Source organism: Drosophila eugracilis, unplaced genomic scaffold, assembly GCF_018153835.1.
Source record: "Drosophila eugracilis isolate 14026-0451.02 unplaced genomic scaffold, ASM1815383v1 contig_408, whole genome shotgun sequence".
NCBI lineage: Eukaryota > Metazoa > Arthropoda > Insecta > Diptera > Drosophilidae > Drosophila > Drosophila eugracilis.
In genome coordinates, this window is record NW_024573270.1 from 1,392,913 (window position 1) to 1,412,287 (window position 19,375).

Below are 19,375 nucleotides of genomic sequence, written 5' to 3' on the forward strand. Positions count from 1 at the left end.
TAGTTTGAATTTTAAGAAGAAATTTCGAAAACTTTTTCCCATAACTTCCCTGAAAAGCCAACCAATTAAATGTTTTAAAAATAGCAAAAAAAAACTACTTGAAATTCCGACCCTAAGCCTAAGGAATTCCCCCCTTTTAATGGCTGTACAAACAAAACGGTTAATTAGAAACCATCGAGCCTTGGAAATTCCGGAAAATGAAACATCATCTTGTCACTCAAAAAGCGTACAAATTGCACAGCTTCAGATCTTCAATCGAAATGTGTGTACTTATTGGGGTTCAAAATTGCTTTTCGCCCCCCCGCATTTTCCACATTTTCCACTTGCCCGCAGAGAGCTGAGAGGGAAAAAGTGCTGGGAAACTTTGGTGCTTTGGAACTACTTTGGTCAAGTGTTTCATTGACTGGGAATGAGAGAGAGAGGGGATGGTTGGGTGGGGGCAACTTGAGCTGGGACTTTTATGAACCTGCCACACACTCGACAACTTCCGGTGCGGTGTCTATGTCCTTGCAACACATACGTAGTTACACAGTCCTGCCGTCTGGCAGTTATTAAGTTTATGGCCATAAACTTGCGGCCAAATAAGTTGATACTCCATTTTGATTGCCCCGCCTTTGAGCCTTAATTCATCTGGAATTCCAGGTCTGGTCTGGTCGGTTTCCATTTGGCATCTGGCTGAAGTGCAGCCATCTGGTGGCCAGAAAATCAACTACATTTGTTTTTTTCCTCAGGGGAAAAAACAAAGAAGAAAGCTTAAGTACAGTGTAAAAGGTGAAAATGTATGATGAAAATGGGTTATATTTTGGAAAATTAAGATCGGAATATGTTTTAGATATTTGGTAGTTCTATAGAACTTTCTTTATGGTCTATACATCGAAGCTAAAGGTCGTTTTCAAACATAGTAGTAGAAAAAGAAACCGAATTATCAAAAATATTACAAAATTCCTCCCATTAATCTAGAATCTATGCCATTTTTCCTTAGTGTACTCCCACCTTGCCGCAGCGCAATTCAATGTGCAAAAGTTCTCATGTCTGAACAGCAAAAATAAAGTAAATTAAATTGAATTATTTGTGCATTATTGACGAGCCAAATCGAAGTCTCTACTTACAGTTTTGGGCTTTTAAGTATCAGCTTAAATTGTGGCAAATTTTCGGGAAATCAAACTTGTGGTTTCTTATATTTACGCAGAAATAAATACAAAATAAACGTAGTTGCCCTTCGATATTCTTGAAATGATTTCCCAGGCCAACAGTGCGTATGCTTGATTTAGGCAATTAAAATGCAAAAAAGCATTAAGGAAAAGTACAAGACATGAGTGTAAAATCAATAAAGGGTGAAGTAAAAAAACATTTTTGAGATGAGAAACGAAAGGGGAAATAGTTCTTAAGAAAAAAGCAAATTAAAGGCTTTGAAAGGGATTTTAAGTCTACTTTTTTTTAACTTCATGCCTTGGCCAAACATTTTTTAGTTTATTAAGTTAAGTTCTTAGTTCTTTTTTATATAATTTGATGTATTATTTATATAATTACTATAATATAACATATAAATAACCAGTTACCAAGCAAATATTTCACAAACTACTATGTTATATGACCCCCCCGAATATTTATACCCTGTAGTTTTTGACCCATTTAGTAAATCCCAAGAACCTTTTGTAAATTGAGATTTACCCAGCCATTCGATAAATATTTATATAACAAAAAACCCCCATCCAATGCGTTTTAAACCACCAAAAACTATTTTCTTCGATTTTTTTCCAGTGTATCTCTGTGTCTCTGTGTGTGTAGCAAAAATAAAATAAAAACCCCCCTCCAAAAAACAAACCCAAAAGCCCCCAAAAATATATATATATATATATATGTATAACCAAGATTACAAAATACAGACTATAAATCACCGCACTTTCTAGCTAGCCGGCTAGCTGGAAAACACTGAAAGAAAAAACGCTTGCAATTCGAGTAAGAAACGTAAATAAGAAACCAAGAAGAACAAGGAGGAAGAAGAAGAAGAAGAAGAAGGGCCGCGGAGGGAGCGGCCAGGAGTTGATAAAAAGGATACCGCTCAGTTTCGAGGATCGGCGGGCGCTGCCAAAGAAACCAGAACATGCGCCATGTCAAAACTGCGGCATTACCGGTCCATGGATCAGCCCTGCAGCAGCACCTGCGTGGTCATACGCAAAAAGTTAGAAAATCTTTAAAAAAAAAACAAAAAAACTAAAAACAAAAAAACGCCAACCTGACCTCAAAAATCAGAAAAATGCGCTTTCACTTTTCCACTGAAAAAAGCTTTCCTCTACTCCTACGCTTTTCCTCTATAATATTTGCACTAAAAACTAAACTAAAAGCAAAGGAAAGCCAGGACTCTTACCTTAGAGCTTTCATATCCTTGCAACTTTCTTCACCGCATGCCACACACACCATACACACGCAGCTTTTCCAAAACTTTTCCAGCTTTTCATTTTGTTTTTCGTTTTTTTTGAGAAAAACTTTGAGCCTTTTGGGCTTTTTTGCATGTCCACAGGTGGGAAGCTCTTTTCCTTGAGCGAAAAGCTTTTCCTTTTAGCCAGCCAAACAGTCCGATCCAAAAATAACACCTGCCATTCAGGCTTTTCTTCTTCTCCGCATGAATCTGTCCAATCTTCAAATTTTCCCAATTTTTCTCTCTACTTTGTTAACTTTTTTAACTGCATGGAAACTTTCTAGGTATTAATTTTATTTTTTTTTTTTTTAAATATATTTTTCAATTTTACTAACCTGGCTTTTGTATATTTTCAGGACTATGACAGCCATTTGCTTCGTGTGCAACCTGCCCATCATGTCGCACCAAGTGGGTTTGGTGTGGCAAGGAGGCAACGGCTGGGACGATCTTGTGCGCGAACAGGTGGGTTTCAAATCTAAAATATATAATATATAAATTATAAGCATTAAAACAAAACCCAAAAGTGTTTAATGCAAGCTAAATTGCAATCTAAAAATAGTTTGAATTACCTGGAATTTGCTCGTGGCCTTGAAAACGCGCCTGACCTTTGCTTTGTCTAATGCAGAAGTGGACAATCAAATCATAGGGCTCCCGTAGGCATCCAAGGTCATTCGAAATTAATCAAAGTGCACAAATTTAAATATAAATAAAGATAATAATAAACACAAACAACCGTCTTCGTCAAGCTAAATTATTATACTGAAGTAACAGAAGTAGTTATACGCACCATATAACAAATATAACAAAAACATTGGGACAGTAAAGAACAAATATAACAGTTTTTCTTATTGCCTGTTCCTTTTTCGTTAGCGGATCGCTCTTGCAAATTGTTTTTGTAAAGTGGTACACAGAGATAAGACTGAGCAAAAGTCCCGTTAGATTTGCTGCGCTTTTAGGCGTTTCTTGTCTGCACAGTGGAGCTGCACTCTTGTAATATTTGGTTAAAATCAATATAAAAATTTATTCTAAAAATGTGTTTAAAAGTTTTTAATTGTAGTATATATATCGAAAATAAACTTTGAATTGTTTTTAATATAATTCAATAATTCAAATTCAAAAAATTTAACTAAGAAAGACCCACTGTAACTTTTGAATGAGTTGTAAAGTGTACGGTAAATTCTACGTTAGCTAAAAGTATACTATCGTCATCCTTTTCTGTATGCACATATAACTTGCTCGCTCATACTACTAGATCAGTATACGAGAAGCGTCATTCGTCGTTTTGAATTTATAGGCGTCGGTTGTGTTTTCTAAGTGACAGTTTATTTTATTTTATTCTTTTAAATCAATGCAAATCTTAAACTTATGGAATACATTGCTTTCAGCTGGAAGAGTCCACCATCCGGCAGCGTCTGGGTGGACGGCGAGACTCGGCTGCGCAGATCACCACACCGCCGAGCACCTCGCCGCCACCGGGCTTGCAGCGGCGGCGGCGCAGCTCGCTGGCCCAGCTAACAGACATTCTGCGCGAGTGGAGCGGCGGCACCAAGCAGCAGCAACAGCATCAGCAACAACAGCAGCATCAACTGCAGCAGGCTTCCCGCTCCAAGGCGCAGCTCAATCGCCGCGAGACGTTGGCGGACTTGGCACGCAGTCTGCCGTGGCGCACATCAACCACGACGGACGCCAGCACAGGGGCAGGTGGTTCGAGCGGTGGCGCCTGCACCACCTACATGGCGCCACGCAAGCGGCGGGAGTCTTCTGCGGATTCGGGCATCCGGAGCATGAGATCGCGACGAGATTCAAACACCGCGGAGTTTGTGAGGCATTGGAATCGCCGCGAAAGCGGAGCAGTTGAGGAGCAGCCCATAGTCTCAGTGCCCGTCGTCGTTGAGTGTTCTAAAAGCGTGAGTATGGGGGAAAATGAAAGATCTATTGGTCACAAAAGGTCGCCTAAATGCACTAAAAACGTTCAACATTTTTTAAGTATTATCCAAAAGAGTGCATTTGCTGGACCTAGAACCATCTACACATTTGACTCTACCTTGACCACCACCTTGATCCCTAACCCTTGGCGCTGTTCTCTCTCTCTCTCCAACCACTTTATTCCAAACCAAACCACTGAACCAACCAAACCACCAGGCATCCCGGCGCGGATCTGGTGAGAGCTACCTGTCTGGCAGTCGGCGCGATAGCAACGTGGCTGGTCGGGTCACCACACCACCGCCGCCTGGCAAATATCAGATGGCTAAGAAACGCGACTCCCTGGCCGCGCCAGAATTCCCCAATTTCCGCCAGGAGCAGCGCCCGTCCACCAGTTCCGCCGGCTCCTGTTCGGACCACTCCATGCCCCTGATATCGACGCATTCAAGCACTCACTACCTGGCTCACCAGCAGGTGGACTCCGCCTGTCAAGCTCTTCCACCGCCGACGATCATCACCAGCTCTGTAACGCCGCCGGCAACGAGTCCAACGGCGCCCAAGGGGCGTCGGGACTCGCAGACGCAGTGCGGTCGTGTGAATCGACGAGATTCAAAGGCAGGCGTCAGCCCAGAACGAGCGCCGCGCCTTCAACGGCTGCAGCGGCAGGCTACCGCCTTCGATGAGGGCTGCCTGCCGGGCGGCAGTAGGCGTGGCTCACAACCCGCCCTCAGTCCAGATCCACCCGATGACTGTGAGCGGCGTACTTCCCGACGGGATTCCCTGTCGCCGGATAGCGCCTCACGTGGCGGTCGTCGGGATTCGAGGACACATCTCTCGCCGGATCGATCTCATGAACGGGATGGCAGTCCAAGGCGACACACGCTGCGTAGGCAGAGCAGTTCGGCGGCCAGATCGCCCAGATCACCGGACTCCAATAGCTGCTGCTCCTCCAGGGATCCCAGTCCCTGCTCGAGACCACAAACACAGACCACTGTGGAGCAAAACCAACGGCCTGCTATAAGGAGGCAGTCCACTACAGAGGAGATCCTTATTGCCCGAGGATTCCGACGGCAGTCGACCACCGAGGAGATGATCCGCTGCAGGAATTTTCGAAGACAGAGCTCCCAGAGCGACGACGTCTGTCGGTGAGTGGTGTTTACTTGGCTATTGTCATGTTATGTTATCATTTAGAAAAGAATTCATTATTTTTTACACGAATGAAGGTAAGAAATGTAAATTTCTTAATTAAAATAAGTTTTATGTATATTAGATACTAATTAACTCCCTAATCCCCAGCTATCGTGGCAGACGTGACTCTTCGGCGCAGATAATTGATGGAACCATCGGCACCATGACTGTGGAGACAACCAGTACTTTCTTCGACTCCAGCACCCAGACAGGTGAGTCTTTTTGAATTCCTATGTAAGCAATTCCTTGGTCCTGCCAACTCGATGCAGAGCTTTTAGCAAAAGTTTAGTTTGACCTGTAAAGCTTCTGAGCTTTTGGCATTTTCCTGTGGTTGTTGGGTTGAAAGCTTCACTCAGCTGTTTAACGCCATAACAGCTGTTCAGTGGCAGGGACCTGTCCACTCGGCATTCAACTGGCATCCTTTTTTTTTTTTCCTATGATTTGGCGTTCATCGAGAATGCCATTCAGTTGGTGTTGAAGTCGCAGACGTGCCACAAGCACCGCAGCAGCCAGTCGAAAGAAAAAAGAAAATCGCAACCGGCGAATTAAGTCAGAAAAAATTAGAAACCATACGTAGAAAGTAAATACAAACAGAAAAAACATAACTGAAATTTAGAAGTGCGGCAAAAAGTATGCTACGAATTTTGGCAAACTATCGTTAAGCTCGCCATTGCGCATAAGTGGCTGAGTGTGTGTGTGTGTGTGTTCGTGTGCGTTGGCTGACTGCGTGTGTGTTGGTGTAGCTGTGCGTCTTTGTGTATATTTTTCATATCCTGCCTTGTATATTTTCGTTTAATTTTTTTTTTTTGCTGTGCGTGCGTTTGTGTGTGTGCGCGCGCGGTGTGTGAACACTTTTGTTTGCTTGTTGCAAACTGCATTTGCAACTGCTACATCGCAGCATCGCATTGCAGCATCCTCCGAATAAACAACAAAACAACAGCAGCGACGTGGCCGAGTACGTCGATGTCGTCGGCGGCAGCAGCGGCGCAGGCGGTGGCAGCGGCAGCGTCGGCGGCGGCGTCGTTGCTGGTGGTGGTGGCGGTGGTGGTGCTACTACCGCTAACGTTCCCGCTCCGCTGCGCAGTGGCCGTCGGCAGCCGTCTAGCAGCAGTGCCAGCAGCAGCAGCAATCGCAGTCGCAGCGGTCTGTATATTTTCTATAATTTCCTTTATGGGGCATGCCACAAGCAAAAAAGAAAATAGATATAGATATACGGAATTTGGGGGCAGGCCAACTCTTACTTGTTGCATGTGAATGTGGGCGAGTGCCAAGGCTTTCTAGTGCCAAGTTCAGTAAGCCAAATAAGCGTGGACTTTACAAATGTTTTTCCTTCAAAGAAAATATCTTCTGTGGGTCAATTTTTAAGTAATTTTCCTGAAAATTATTCGAGTTACTTACTTAAAATTGTAGAGATTTCCATTTCCCTTTACATTTTCGCTATTTACAGCGATTTTATTGTCTGGCATTTAAGAATCGTTGAGAAGCGCAATTTTCCTTCAATTTTCCAAGAGTTTTGGCAATTGAATGCTGAAAGAAGTTTTTGCCTTTTTGGCAGCCGCACAAGGAGCCACGCCTCCACATAGCCTTGTACTTGTCCACCCACCGAATGGCTTTTAATGAATGAAAGTGCACCGTCTGCATGCGAATGTGTGTGTTTGTGTGTGTTTCTCCTTGCCTTAGTATCTGTGACTATCTGTGTGACAGTCAGGAAATGAATGAGTGCTGACTTTTCCCTCCCTGTCTTTCACCATTCTGTCTCTATCTATCGTTATATCTATGTTATCTATCCATCTCTCTCCTTCTTGCTGTATGTTATGAATGAAATGCGAATCGAGTTTGATACTGATGCAGCAGCAGCAGCAGCAACATTTCCCATTTTGCCACTTAACCATTTCCCCCTACCACGCCTTCTCTTCGCCCACATCCCATTGGCGCATTTTGCCGCAGCTGGCGCGGGTGCAACAAGTTTTCCTTCGCGATGCCCAGCGAAAAACTTTGGTCGCATTGAAATGCAAAATTTATTGATTAAACTTGTTGCCAGCAGACGGGGCGACATTCAAAGCCAATCGAATGGTGGCGGCTGCACTTGGCCAGAGGAGCCAGCCAGGGGCATTGCAGCACTCTCGAGGTCATGGTTGAAAAATAGTTACTGCTTAGGAATTATTAAAGAGGTTTAGTAGTGAAAAGAAAAGTGTTAGGTGACTTATGTAGTTTCTAGATTTTTAGGTTTTTAACTGGTTTATAAGCTGGTAGTTCCCGTGTGGATCGCCAATCAAGCGCAATTGGTGTCCTGAAAAGGATTTACGGCAAGTGGCGGCTGCTGCTGCTGCTGCTCCTGCTACATGTCCTGCTGTCCTCTGCTCGCTCACTAATTAATATTGAGTGTGAGCTCTGCAGGAGGAAAACTCTCAAGCACTTGATTTAATTTAAGCAATTAGTTCGTGCCTTGGTTTTCTTACAGCCAATCCAGGCCAGTGATTTCATTAGAATAACTTTTTGAAAACCAAAATATATATATATAGTCTAGACCAATTAAGGTAATTCCAAAAGTACAGGCAATCCATTAAGCTGGTAGCTCATCAAAAAAGCTTATCAATTGGTGGATTTTAGTCCAATTAGTATCTCCAACTGGCCATCGATTACATTAATTTTTATAATTGCATTTTTACGATACACACGAAGGTCAGAGGGAGCTGGTTAGTTGGCGGGTCACGAAATTAATGTTAATTTATGGGAGAACAAAGGAAAAAGAGGACAATTTTATTACCAAATTTTGGATCGATGAAAAAGTGGCAAACAATAATGTTGGCTGTCCCATCCAAAAATCCCCCAAAAATCACATTTTTATGAACTTCTTTTTTAGATCGAAATTTAATGGTGTAGAAAGTGGGAGGCGATTGGTTTTTCGACTGTTTTTATTTTGTAGTAAACAGCTTTTCATGAAATTAGTGTCAGATTGGTTTTTATTTATTGGTATTTGTTATTATTACTTTAGTAAGTTTAAGGGGATTCCAAATCATTAATTTCTGGCGTTTTAAATTCACTAAAAATGACATTAAAAGTCATTTAATTTGTTAATATTATTAGTTAACTATTATGGACATTATTTTCAATACTATATCTATAGCAGCTCTCTTCTTGCTTACATTTTCCAAATTGAAAACATCTGTAGAACAATCTTAATGGCCATGAAACGCACTGTCTTATAGCTTCTACCTTTCGCTTGGGTCAACAACTTTGGCTATTTTGCTCATTTATATTTTTATGAACCCATCAATAATGGCCAAAAGGAAAGAATTGTTTGGCTTCTAATTGATTGGCCGTAAAAGATTGATTAAAGTTTCGCGTAGAAGGTCAGGAAAACAAGATGTATACATGTGTATGTGTTTGTGAGTCGCGAAAAAGTGTTGCATACAACACAGGGCAATATCCCACCAAAAATAAATATAAGAAAAGAAAGAATAGGGGGGTGGGGGAGGTGGTTGGCTATTTGCGATTCCTTGATTGATGGGCGGCTGATTGATGGGCTGACCTAATGGCCGTGTGCTGCTTCTCTCATAAAACAGTTCGTAATCGAAGGAATTAGCAGCTGACGCCGCCACTGCTGCTGCTGCTCCCAAATCGATTCGGAAAAACTCAAAAACTGAAAAGTTTTCAAATCACCCAAAGGCCATAAAATGCAAATTGTTATTTGGTAGAAGGGAAGAAAAGAAAGAGGGCTGGCTGGCTGGCTGGCTGAAAATAAAAATACTAAAGGACCTGCCATCGATGATGGACTTGCCACCTGAATTGCCTCCCCGCCCCTCTAGATGGGGCGTGGCCAGGAACAACAACAACAACACGGCCACAAATGTATAATGCCATTAACAGCTGTCACTTTCGGGGCTGTTGAAATATTTGACAGTCAAACACGAGTGTCGCATAAAAAGTGGCAAAAAGAAAATGTTCGGAAAATAACAAGAGGAGACCATAAACCGACAAAGGCGAAGGAGGCCATAGGAACGATAATAATAATAATAATAATAATAATATTGAGACAGCATTTTAGTTTCGTGGTAATGGCTCGCGTTTATTTGCCAAACAAGATGGTTGTCAATTGTTGTTGTTCCTTCGCCGTCTGTTCCTTGTTATATCTCTCCTCTCCCTCGCTTTCTCATCCCCCACTTTCTCTTTTCTGGCTTTTATATATATATAAAGATATAAAGATATATATAAGCGAGTATGTTTGGTTGTCTGAGCAGTAACCAAATTGCGTAGCCGACTGTTGGCTGGCTGGCTGTTGCCTTTCGTCAATCATACGCACCGTTGTACGCATTACAACCCCCTGGACACCACACAGGCTATAAGTCAGCCTAATGCCGCAGGAAATCAATATCGCCATCGCCTAAGAAAAGCTTCATAGTAATATGAGTTAGAGGGGTGCTGAAACTCTGGGAAAGCTCTGGTGGCCTGGCTGCTATTAAGGGTTAGGATGTGGGTTTTTCTGGGGGTGTTAACTGTCAGCTAGTCCACCAACTCGCTCAATCAGCAGCCAATGATAAGTTATTAATCCATCGAAGTGGGTCACAAAACTGGTAATAAATATTATATTTTCATCTATCACCCAGCAGTATTGACAAATAGAAACAATTATTGCCTGGCTATTAATATAATCACAAGAATTTAGTGTAAAGATGATCTTTAAGTAGCTCCTTGAGAAAATTCAAGATCTTAAGGGGGGTTCTTTAACTAACTCATTTAGCCAATTCCATTAAGAAACCTAACATTAATGGGATGTTCTTACTAAAAATGAAAAAAAAAATCCTTCTAACCACAACCCCTTTTGCCTTTGCCATTGCACCTATGATATCGGCCATTTCCTTGGCCTTTTCTTGTGGCTATTTTCATAAAATCAAATTAACACACAAAACTCGAAGCACGCAAAGGCTGGAAGGAAAGAACAGAAGAAAGAAGTACAAGGAAGGCGGCCGCCTCAATGCTGCTTCGCACTAATTGAAGTGAGGTGAGGTGAGGTAGTGGGTAGTGGGTGGTGGTGGTGATGGGTTATAGCTGTTGGCCAGACAGAATGTTTGACTTTGGCTCAATTAACACCGCACACAGAATGGTCGACTCATAGATTCATTAAAATACAGCAAACAAGGCTGGACAAGGCTGAAGCTAGCTCCCTTTCTACCTCTTAACTATACTGCGTATAGTATGGCCACACCCACACATGGACAGAACACACAAAGGACTCTCTGTCTCTCTCTGTGTGTGTGTGTATTTTAGTAATTTGGATTAAACATGCCGTACGGGTCCGGCGGGAAAGAGGACAACGGCGAGGACAATAGAAAATCACCTGACCCATTAACCAGCAATGCTTACAATGTCACTCCCTTTCTCTGTCTCACCAAACTAGCTCTATCTCTTTTATGCTCCTCTGATCGTTCTATCCTTGTCTTACTCAGTATTTAATGCCAAAGTTTGAAGTTATTGCTTTCATTTCCCTGTAGTCGTCCCTCCCAGACGCTAAGAATTTAATTTAATTCCCAGCTTGGCACGATAAGCCAACCGACCAGTCACTAGTTAGTACATATACATCGTTTAAATACGACCCCGACGACTATTTAAGGTCGATTACTAATTCCATTTCATTATGGGAAGACACTCTCTAAGATTCAAGGCGGATCAAGGTGTTAGTGGGAGGAAGGTGTTTGAGGATGTTCTAAGGATCTAAGGTCCTAGAAGAGAGATTATGGACATTTAAGACTTTTAGATACACCTTTTAACTATTTTTATCATATATTTTCAACTAAAATATTTTACATTTCTTATTTTTCTAGCAATTCTTTACTTTTTTGAGCTTAAACTCAGCTTTCTTAGCATTTTCCCCACAAGGAATTAGAAATTTCCTTTAAAAACCGATTTAATAGCGACAACTTTTCAGTTTGTTTTGGCAATGCGAGGAGAAAGCAAAAACAGAAACCCAATGATTACCTTTCCACTCAAACCAAATGGACAACTTTTATTTACTGCCATTTTGCCCAGCCCAATTTTCCAACTAAGCTGGGAAAGTTAGAGAAAGAGAGAGAGAGAGAGGTACCCCTCCCGAAAAAAAAAGAAAACCGAATCAAGCCAACCGCAAAAAGTCAAATCGATGAGGTTTCTCGGCCAGACAACTGTCAGCAAATCTGGCCAAGTATATATACTACATATATATATATATATCTGTATCTGTAGAGATTCTAGGGGTTTAGGACCGCAACATGTTGTCGCTTTTTGCTAATTGGGAATGGGATGGAGGGATGAGTTGGCTGGCTGGCTGGCTGGCTGGTGACTGTGTGGCATCATGACTTGGCATCTGATGAAAATAATTACAAAACAGTTTACTCAATAAAATTCCAAGTGATTTAACCGCAGCAGACTGAGAGAGAGATGCGGAAGTTGGCCAGAGAGCTGACATTGATTGAGCGAGGAGAGGATATTGGAGGTATTGGTGGCCAGCTAATGGCCAGGACCTTAGGAAAAAAAAAACCATTCACCTGAGCTGCTGCTGACAGCCGCACGCAAGACTCATGAATAATATTCACAAAAAATAGAAAGAAAAAAAAAATGATACAAGGAGCAGCACACAGAGAGACCCCCCATCAAAAAAAAAGAAAGAAAAACTTTTGATCAAGTTTTTCTTTGCTGCCACGCAAAAATAAGATTCTCACACGCACGCCCTCTCATATCCATTTTTATATCGGGAAAAACTTGCACGCTCACCAACCATTTCAAAACTGAATTAACTTTTGTTGCACTTTGGGTTACTTAGGCCCCCCTCCCCTTTCCACTTTCTCCTTTCCCCTCCTTGGAAAATCTACATATATGCCCCGCACTTTCGACTTTTTAATATATATATTCTTTCTCTCGTTTTGGCAAGCAAAGTTTTTATGTAAATTGCCCAACCAGCCAAAGGAGGAGTTTCTGCTTGGGGTTTTACTACTTTTTTTGGGGGGGGTAGGTAAACCCCCTCCCGAATTGATTCACACACATCTCTTGTTCGACACTTTGGCCCAAAAGGCATCTCTGGGGATTTATCAGGCAGGGCAGGGCTCTGGCTAATTCGTGTTCCGGGATCTCGAAGTGAAAGTTAACCAGAAAGTTAGTTTTTTGGTTGGAAATTTAAGGGAATTTTGATTTAGAAGGGTTGCGGAAGTGGGGAAAGTGATTGGGGAAATATAATAGGTCTTCTTTGCTTATTTTATATTATTTTATGGGAATTTTTAAAGATTTTTTAAGCCACTAACTAGTCTTGTTTTATGAGCTGAAGGAAATGCCTGCTTTTATTTTGATACAAAAATGTAAGCTTAGTCTCAGAAAGATGACCCAAAACTGCATTTTTCAATAATCATAATAATATTTCTCAACACAGCAAACGGCTTTTCGGATATCCCAGTTAATTTTTCTATAATTTATCAATATATCTTCTATATAGCTTTATTAGTTTATAAATTTCTTCCAAGTTTTCTAAGGCAAGGCAGATTTTTCGACCCTTAGTCTTAGTTTTAGACCGCAATCCACTTTAAAATCTTCAAAAAATTGTTCTAAAATTTCTTACTAAAACCCCTAAACAGCCTCTTGTTAGGCATTAAAAAAAACGAGTTAACAACCCGACTCTATTTAAGGCCCCAAACCATTATTTATTGGCCGTCGATTGGCAGCACTCTTTCAGCCATAAATCCCACGAAAACTTCGATTAACCAATGCCACTTTCCAGCCAGTTGACATGTGTGACTCGTTCCATTAACGATTATCATCGCCTGGCACGCAACTTGCCGAGTTTTCTTCTTTTTTTTTTGGCCACTTTCTTGGCTTATATATATATATATCGAGAGAGAGAGACTTTTCCGACACTGCCATTCAACAAGTGCGAAAAGTGCGGCTCATGTTTATAAATCAAATCTGCGGTGCTCGAAGAATCAGCCCAGCCGCACCCCCCATCCCCCCCCAAAATCCTGTCAGGCCCAAAAATTAATCACAACTCATTCGTACATGGTGCGCACTGAGCCCCAAATCCATTTTGGTGTCGTCTACATTTTCCTTCTTCTTCTTTTTCTTCTGCCTAGCGGGAGAGCACATGTGGGGGAGTTTTGGGCTGTTGGAAAATGGTTGAAAAGTAGGCGGGGCTGTGAAGCATTTAGTCGGAGGCTGCGAAACATTTTTGCGCACGTTAATTCCATTAAAAGCCGCATTATGCGCGCCTGGCGATGCCGCAAAAAAGCATTTTACGTGCCGACTTTGGAATTTATGTTGCATACTTCGTCGTCCTATTTTGGTCGAAGGGGGGGGCGGCATTGGGAGAAATAATGGTGTGGAGTGGAGTGTTTAAAGGGCAGGCGGCTTATCAATGTGTGGTATAGGAAAAATTGCTAAATCTTTGAAGTATTTGCGGGGAAATCAAGGGATTAGAAGAGAAAATTTGATGATCAGATGATCTTGAACTATTTTTGGGCTTTAAGAGTTAAGTTTTTGGGAAGTAAATTAGGTTTTGGGGAAGATTTTGTGTTAAGTAAGAAGTAGTTTAAGGTTTATAAAAAACTTTTAAAAACCTAAAAGTTCTCTAGATATTCTTCATTAAAGTTATTAAACCAAAAATACTATTTAAAAGAAATTAAATTTTAATTTGTAACCTTTAAAAATGAATCTTTGCTTAGTAAAGAAAGCAAGTTATACCCTTTTTAACTACCCAAGTTGAGGCTTAATAAATAACTTTTCAAAGTATAAGACTTACCTTAAAAAAAGGGTATAAAAATATAAAATATTTAAGCACTTTGCCTCTGAAAGCTAAACCAATTTCTGTTCTTATTGATTTGCCAGGCAAACCAAAAGAAAAAAAAAATGAAACACGTGATGTTATGAATTTGCCTGCATTTCTGTTCTATAATCATCATATATTATATATATATATATAGTATAGTATAGTATTGATTCCATAAGCTGATGAGACATCTGCAGATGATTTATTGTGTGATCCGTTTGACAGATTTCGCCCAGCATGCGTCGTAAAAAAGTCACGCTAATGCTGCACTTTTCTCTATTTTCTTTTTTCCTTTTTTTGTATTTTTTCCAAGGGTGAGAGGTCCTTGCACATCGCATGTGTGTTAGAAAGTAGCAATTGTAAGGGGAGGAAGGGTGGTTACTTTTGGTCCCAGTTGACCCATAAATACGCACGTACAACAGTCGTGTGACCCCTTGGTGACCCCCCTGGGTGACCCGGCATGACCCCGCTTTGGGTAAGCCACCGTGTGACAATGCGGCTGCATATTAGAGAGACGGGGGGCGGGGGAGTACGAAAGGGGGAGGGACAAATGATATGCTTCAATTTAATTGCACTGCTGCACTAATCAGCAAAATGCGACAAAACGGTTGGCTGACATGCAAACCTAGCTGCGGTTTCTCACACACACACACGACGGACTAACGGCTAATAACACGACTTGGCCAACGCCGATAATTGGCCAAAATGTGCTGGCCAACGGTCGACCAAGACCAAGATCGATGGCTTGGTTTAAATAGCCTAATTGTTGCCTTTTAAACGGTTATAGTTTCCACGGAACTTGGGGGGGGCTGGGCATTATAAATATTCGATGAGGCCTAAAGGAGAGGCTTTCCCGGAATATAGAAATTATGTAGAATTTTCCTTTAACTTGCTGGGTTCTCAATGACTTTTCAAAAAGTTTCAAATGTTGGCGTAAATTGCAGGCCTATTAAAATGAAAAACTGAAAAACTTTCATAATTGTAGTTAAATTAGTTAGAATTGTTCTTAATTTGAATTTCTAATAATTTTTAAGAGTTAAGCAGAGTGAGAAGATGATTTTTCTTACTTTCTTAGAGCTTTCCTTAGCTCAAACTTCTTCTTAAACTTTCCTAGTCAACCTCTAACAGTTTATAGTCTTCCTTTAAAGGAAATTCCCTTGAATTTTCCTCATTAGATAAGCGCATTCTAAATTGGTTTTGAATTTTGTGGGGAATTAGTTTTGTGTTTCAGCGAAAAGTTGAGAAAATTGATTAGTACAGTTGCATCGAAGGGTTTCCCTGCCTGCCAAAGGGCCATTGCACTGGCAGCAACAGGCAAATTTAAACACCCCACCTTCCGCCTCATTTTCCAGCCATTTTCTCTACCCATCCTCCTCCGCTTGAGTAATTTTAATGAAAGTGCAGTGAAGTTGACTGGTTTCTGTGCTGCATCCGTGGCTGCTCATGTCCTGGTACTGGTACTACTACTAACCCTAGTCCAATATTATTTACGCTCAATTAAGCTGCTGCACATCCTCCACACCCCTCCACCCATCCCCAAATAGCTATTTTTCCCCCTCTTAGTTTTCCACTAGGTTTTCCTTGTCTTTTCCACCCTTTCTACCCTCGTATTTTATCCCTTAGCGAAAGCTACTTAGATGCAAGTATTTCCCTAAACAAATTGCATTTGCAGTCAATTTCTGCTACTCAGTCGGTTGGCTTTGTTTGACAACAGCCACGCCCACAGACTCTTTGCTAGGGGCTATGATATAAGAATAGAAGGGGTTGGGGGAAAAGAAAAACTCCTTAAAAAACTCATAATCATTAGGAAAAGTATACAATTTTTAGGGTTAAAACTATAAAAAATATTAAACTAAAAATAATAATTTAAAAAAAAATCAATTTAATTTATTTTTATAACATTTTTCTTATTATTTTTTATAATTTGTTTAATATTTAATCTCTTAAATTATATTTCCTTTAAGCTTTTGACTCTTCTGAATCTATTTTTCCGACCGCTGCTGTTAAAGACGGCCAAGAGAGCCTGTCACGAGCCATTAAGCAGCTATTGTTTTGTACTGGCCCCCGAAAAGCTGGGCATACAATAAAAGCCAAATTTGGAATGCCAAACCCCCCTTTCCGCCTCTTCTTCTTTTCATAGCCACCTCCTTCACCCTTCCACCCTCTCGAAAAGTTAACGCTTGATTTCTGCACTAAAAACCAGAAGTTTTGCCATTCTTTTGGGTCATTAGTTGGTAATTTATCAAAGTCATGAATTTATATTATATATATATATATATATATATTCATATATATATCCCGCTACCACGCCCATCCGCCCCTCTCGGCAGCTGCAAAGTGCAGATGCAAAGTTTTCAATGCGGCAGCTGTCATAAAAGCAAATGGGAAAAGAAGGAAGCGCCCAGTCGTTGGGTAAAGTCAAGCCAAGCCAAGCCAAGTCAAGTTAAGTCAAGTCAACTCAACTTGACTAAAGTCAACTTAAGGCAGAGCAATAAAATATGAAGAGCAGCAGCCCCCTAACCCGCCCTCTTAGAGTAAGAGGATGGCTAAGATGGGCGCCCATTTTGTCGTCTTTCAATTAGTCAAATTTGTAGCGCGCTTCTGTTTAAAATTCGCCAGCAGCGTAAATAGTTTTTCCCATTTTAATGGTCCATTAAACTCAAACAATCGAGGGTCGAATGGAAGGATGCTATTTTTGGGAGGGGGAGGAAAGGGAGTTAAGTGTTAAGCTGTGCACAGGGAGATGTACGAGGTGTGTTCAAAAAGTAAGGTGACTCTTCAAATTTCGCGAATTTCAAATTTTTCGATTATCGATTTTTTTGTTTTGTTATATTGGTACACTCTTCCCTAACATCTGTACCAAGTTTCAATGGAACATCCTCTTTTGTTTGGTTGTGAGAGGCGTAAAGTTACAAGTTATTTTGCGAGCTCGGCGATTTTTTGCTATCGAAAAATATGGATCAAAGGATTTGGATTTTTTGGCCAAAAACAACACCACAATAATGCCTCAGCCACCATATTCACCGGATTTGGCCCCATGTGACTTTTTCTTGTTCCCAAAACTGAAGATAATCGAAAAATTTGAAAAATTTGAAATTTGAAAAGTCACCTTACTTTTTGAACACACCTCGTATAACTTCTAAAAGGTTTCGATAATCGAAAAATTTGAAATTCGCGAAATTTGAAGAGTCACCTTACTTTTTGAACACACCTCGTAGAAGGGAATTTGTTTTTTTTAGTAAACTTAGATTAAATGTCTTAAAAAGGTTATTTTCTTTTCTTTTTCAATGTTTTTAAGAATTACTTTTAGTATTTTCCATTACAAAATTTCTAAAACTTTTCTCTCAGTGTGCTTTTCAGGTGAGCTATGTCCATGACCTGTACCCAACCGAATGACAGCCCTTTTGAGTGTCCTCTGACCATCCCGTTCCTGGCCATTTGTGTTGCTCATTTCGGTCGCTCGTCCTGCACTTGACAATGCAATTTGCGGCAGATTTTCGTCTGCAGATTGCAGCAATGAAACGCCAGTTCAGATCCACAGCCACACCCACTGCCTTGTTTTTTTTTTTTTTTTTTTTTTCATTCTCTGGATCTAACTCGACATTCATTGCATTAGTTTGGCCAGCTTAGTTTTTGGCCAGCAGACCAATTAGGTAGGACTACTACCCTAGGACTGTGTCTGGTTTGGTTTTTGCTGCCCCGCAGGTCCGTTGCTTCCGCCATCGATTGCAAATGCAAATGCAAATGTCAGAGAGAAGGGACTTTCGGTTCATTAATGCAAAAATATGCGTAAAGTTTTGGCCCGCATTCGGGCAGATATGGCCAGGAATTCCTGGCCAAAATTTTCTGGATACGAATGTGCAAATGATTTTGGATATGCGGGCGGGCGGTGGACTTCTCTTCCTGGCGCCTCAATTGTATCGAAAGCTGGGGAAAATTCAAAGGGGGGTGGCAAAGTAATTCAAGTTCAGGGAAATTAATCGAGGGAATTATGAATGGGATTTCCTCTTCTGCCTTTTTATAAAAGATTTTAAAGAGGTTTTTTGAGGGTATATCGTAGGCAAAACCCACCCTTCAGCAAAATCAGGAAAATCCGCCAAGTATTTCAACATACAACGGCTCTGTTTTTCGCTTTCCACAAATGATTCCATTAATAACATTGTCACAAAGATTTTACCTTCTTTCCCCCATTGCCCTTTGGTAGTTAATTGAATAATATTAAGTATACGCCCAGTGCAACAGTGTTATGAAATGAACTCTCGTAAAATAATGATTCGATTGAAAGGAGACCAATAAAAAGTGTTAAGACTTTTTGGGACAGCTAATAACATGCGAATCACATTCGTTGATTGCCCTAGAATGTGAGTTGATGATGATGATGACAGCGATGGTCGTTTTCTCGCCACTCTCGCCGCCCCGCCCCCTCTTGGAACTCTCATAATGTGTTTCCGCTTGCCTGATTCATTTAATTATGATTTCCGGTGTCGAGGCGAACTGAGTGCCGAACCGGCGAGTAGTAGGAGTCCTGCCAGAAAGGATGAGTGAGCCAGGCACACGTGCTCATTATTACAGCAGCTACTTGATGGCAAGGTCCGTCCTGCCTGACAGCTAGCTGAAAAAGAACAGGAATTTGAGGTACAACAAATTTACTTTAAAGAACAGCAAATAGTTGAAAACCTTTAGAAGATTAAAACCACATTTTCCCATCACTTTCAACTGCTAAAGAAAATTGCCTGATGATAAGTTTCAGTCATCAGCTGGGACTGAGACCAGATGGATTATGATTGGCCTCGAAACTTGTCTAAGAAACTAGAAACTTGCAACATGGGCTTAGGGTATGGACATGGGCGAGGCGAAACCATCAACAGCCATTCATCAACTTGGTAGAGAGCAACAATTTGGCCCCATTTTACAGGGATATCTGCTATCCTTTTGCAATTTGCTTGTATTAGAAACTCATTTCCGTTTGTAATTGAGTCGCTGCTGCTGCCAGTCAGCCAGTCAGACAGCCAGCTGGTGCATGTGTGGTATGCTGTGAAGTAATGGGTTACCATTCAACCTCT

The 19,375-nt window shown here is 41.2% G+C and overlaps 1 protein-coding gene across 8 annotated transcripts in view; it reads left to right on the top strand.

Moving 5' to 3' along the window:
* Positions 1 to 1,539: 1,539 nt before the first annotated feature.
* Positions 1,540 to 19,375, top strand: part of LOC108103870 — a 56,215-nt gene continuing 38,379 nt past the window's right edge. For 2 of the 8 annotated variants that reach the window (XM_017209591.2, XM_017209587.2), the window contains exons 1-5: positions 1,540 to 2,182; positions 2,776 to 2,881; positions 3,805 to 4,326; positions 4,562 to 5,487; positions 5,639 to 5,742. In XM_017209591.2, the coding sequence (XP_017065080.1) occupies positions 2,112 to 2,182; positions 2,776 to 2,881; positions 3,805 to 4,326; positions 4,562 to 5,487; positions 5,639 to 5,742 (1,729 nt within the window). In that variant the 5' untranslated portion in view covers positions 1,540 to 2,111. Of the gene's footprint in view, positions 2,183 to 2,775; positions 2,882 to 3,804; positions 4,327 to 4,561; positions 5,488 to 5,638; positions 5,743 to 6,647; positions 6,674 to 19,375 lie in introns of those variants that run through there. The other 6 variants (XM_017209592.2, XM_017209593.2, XM_017209588.2 and 3 more) reach the window with 4 other exon arrangements.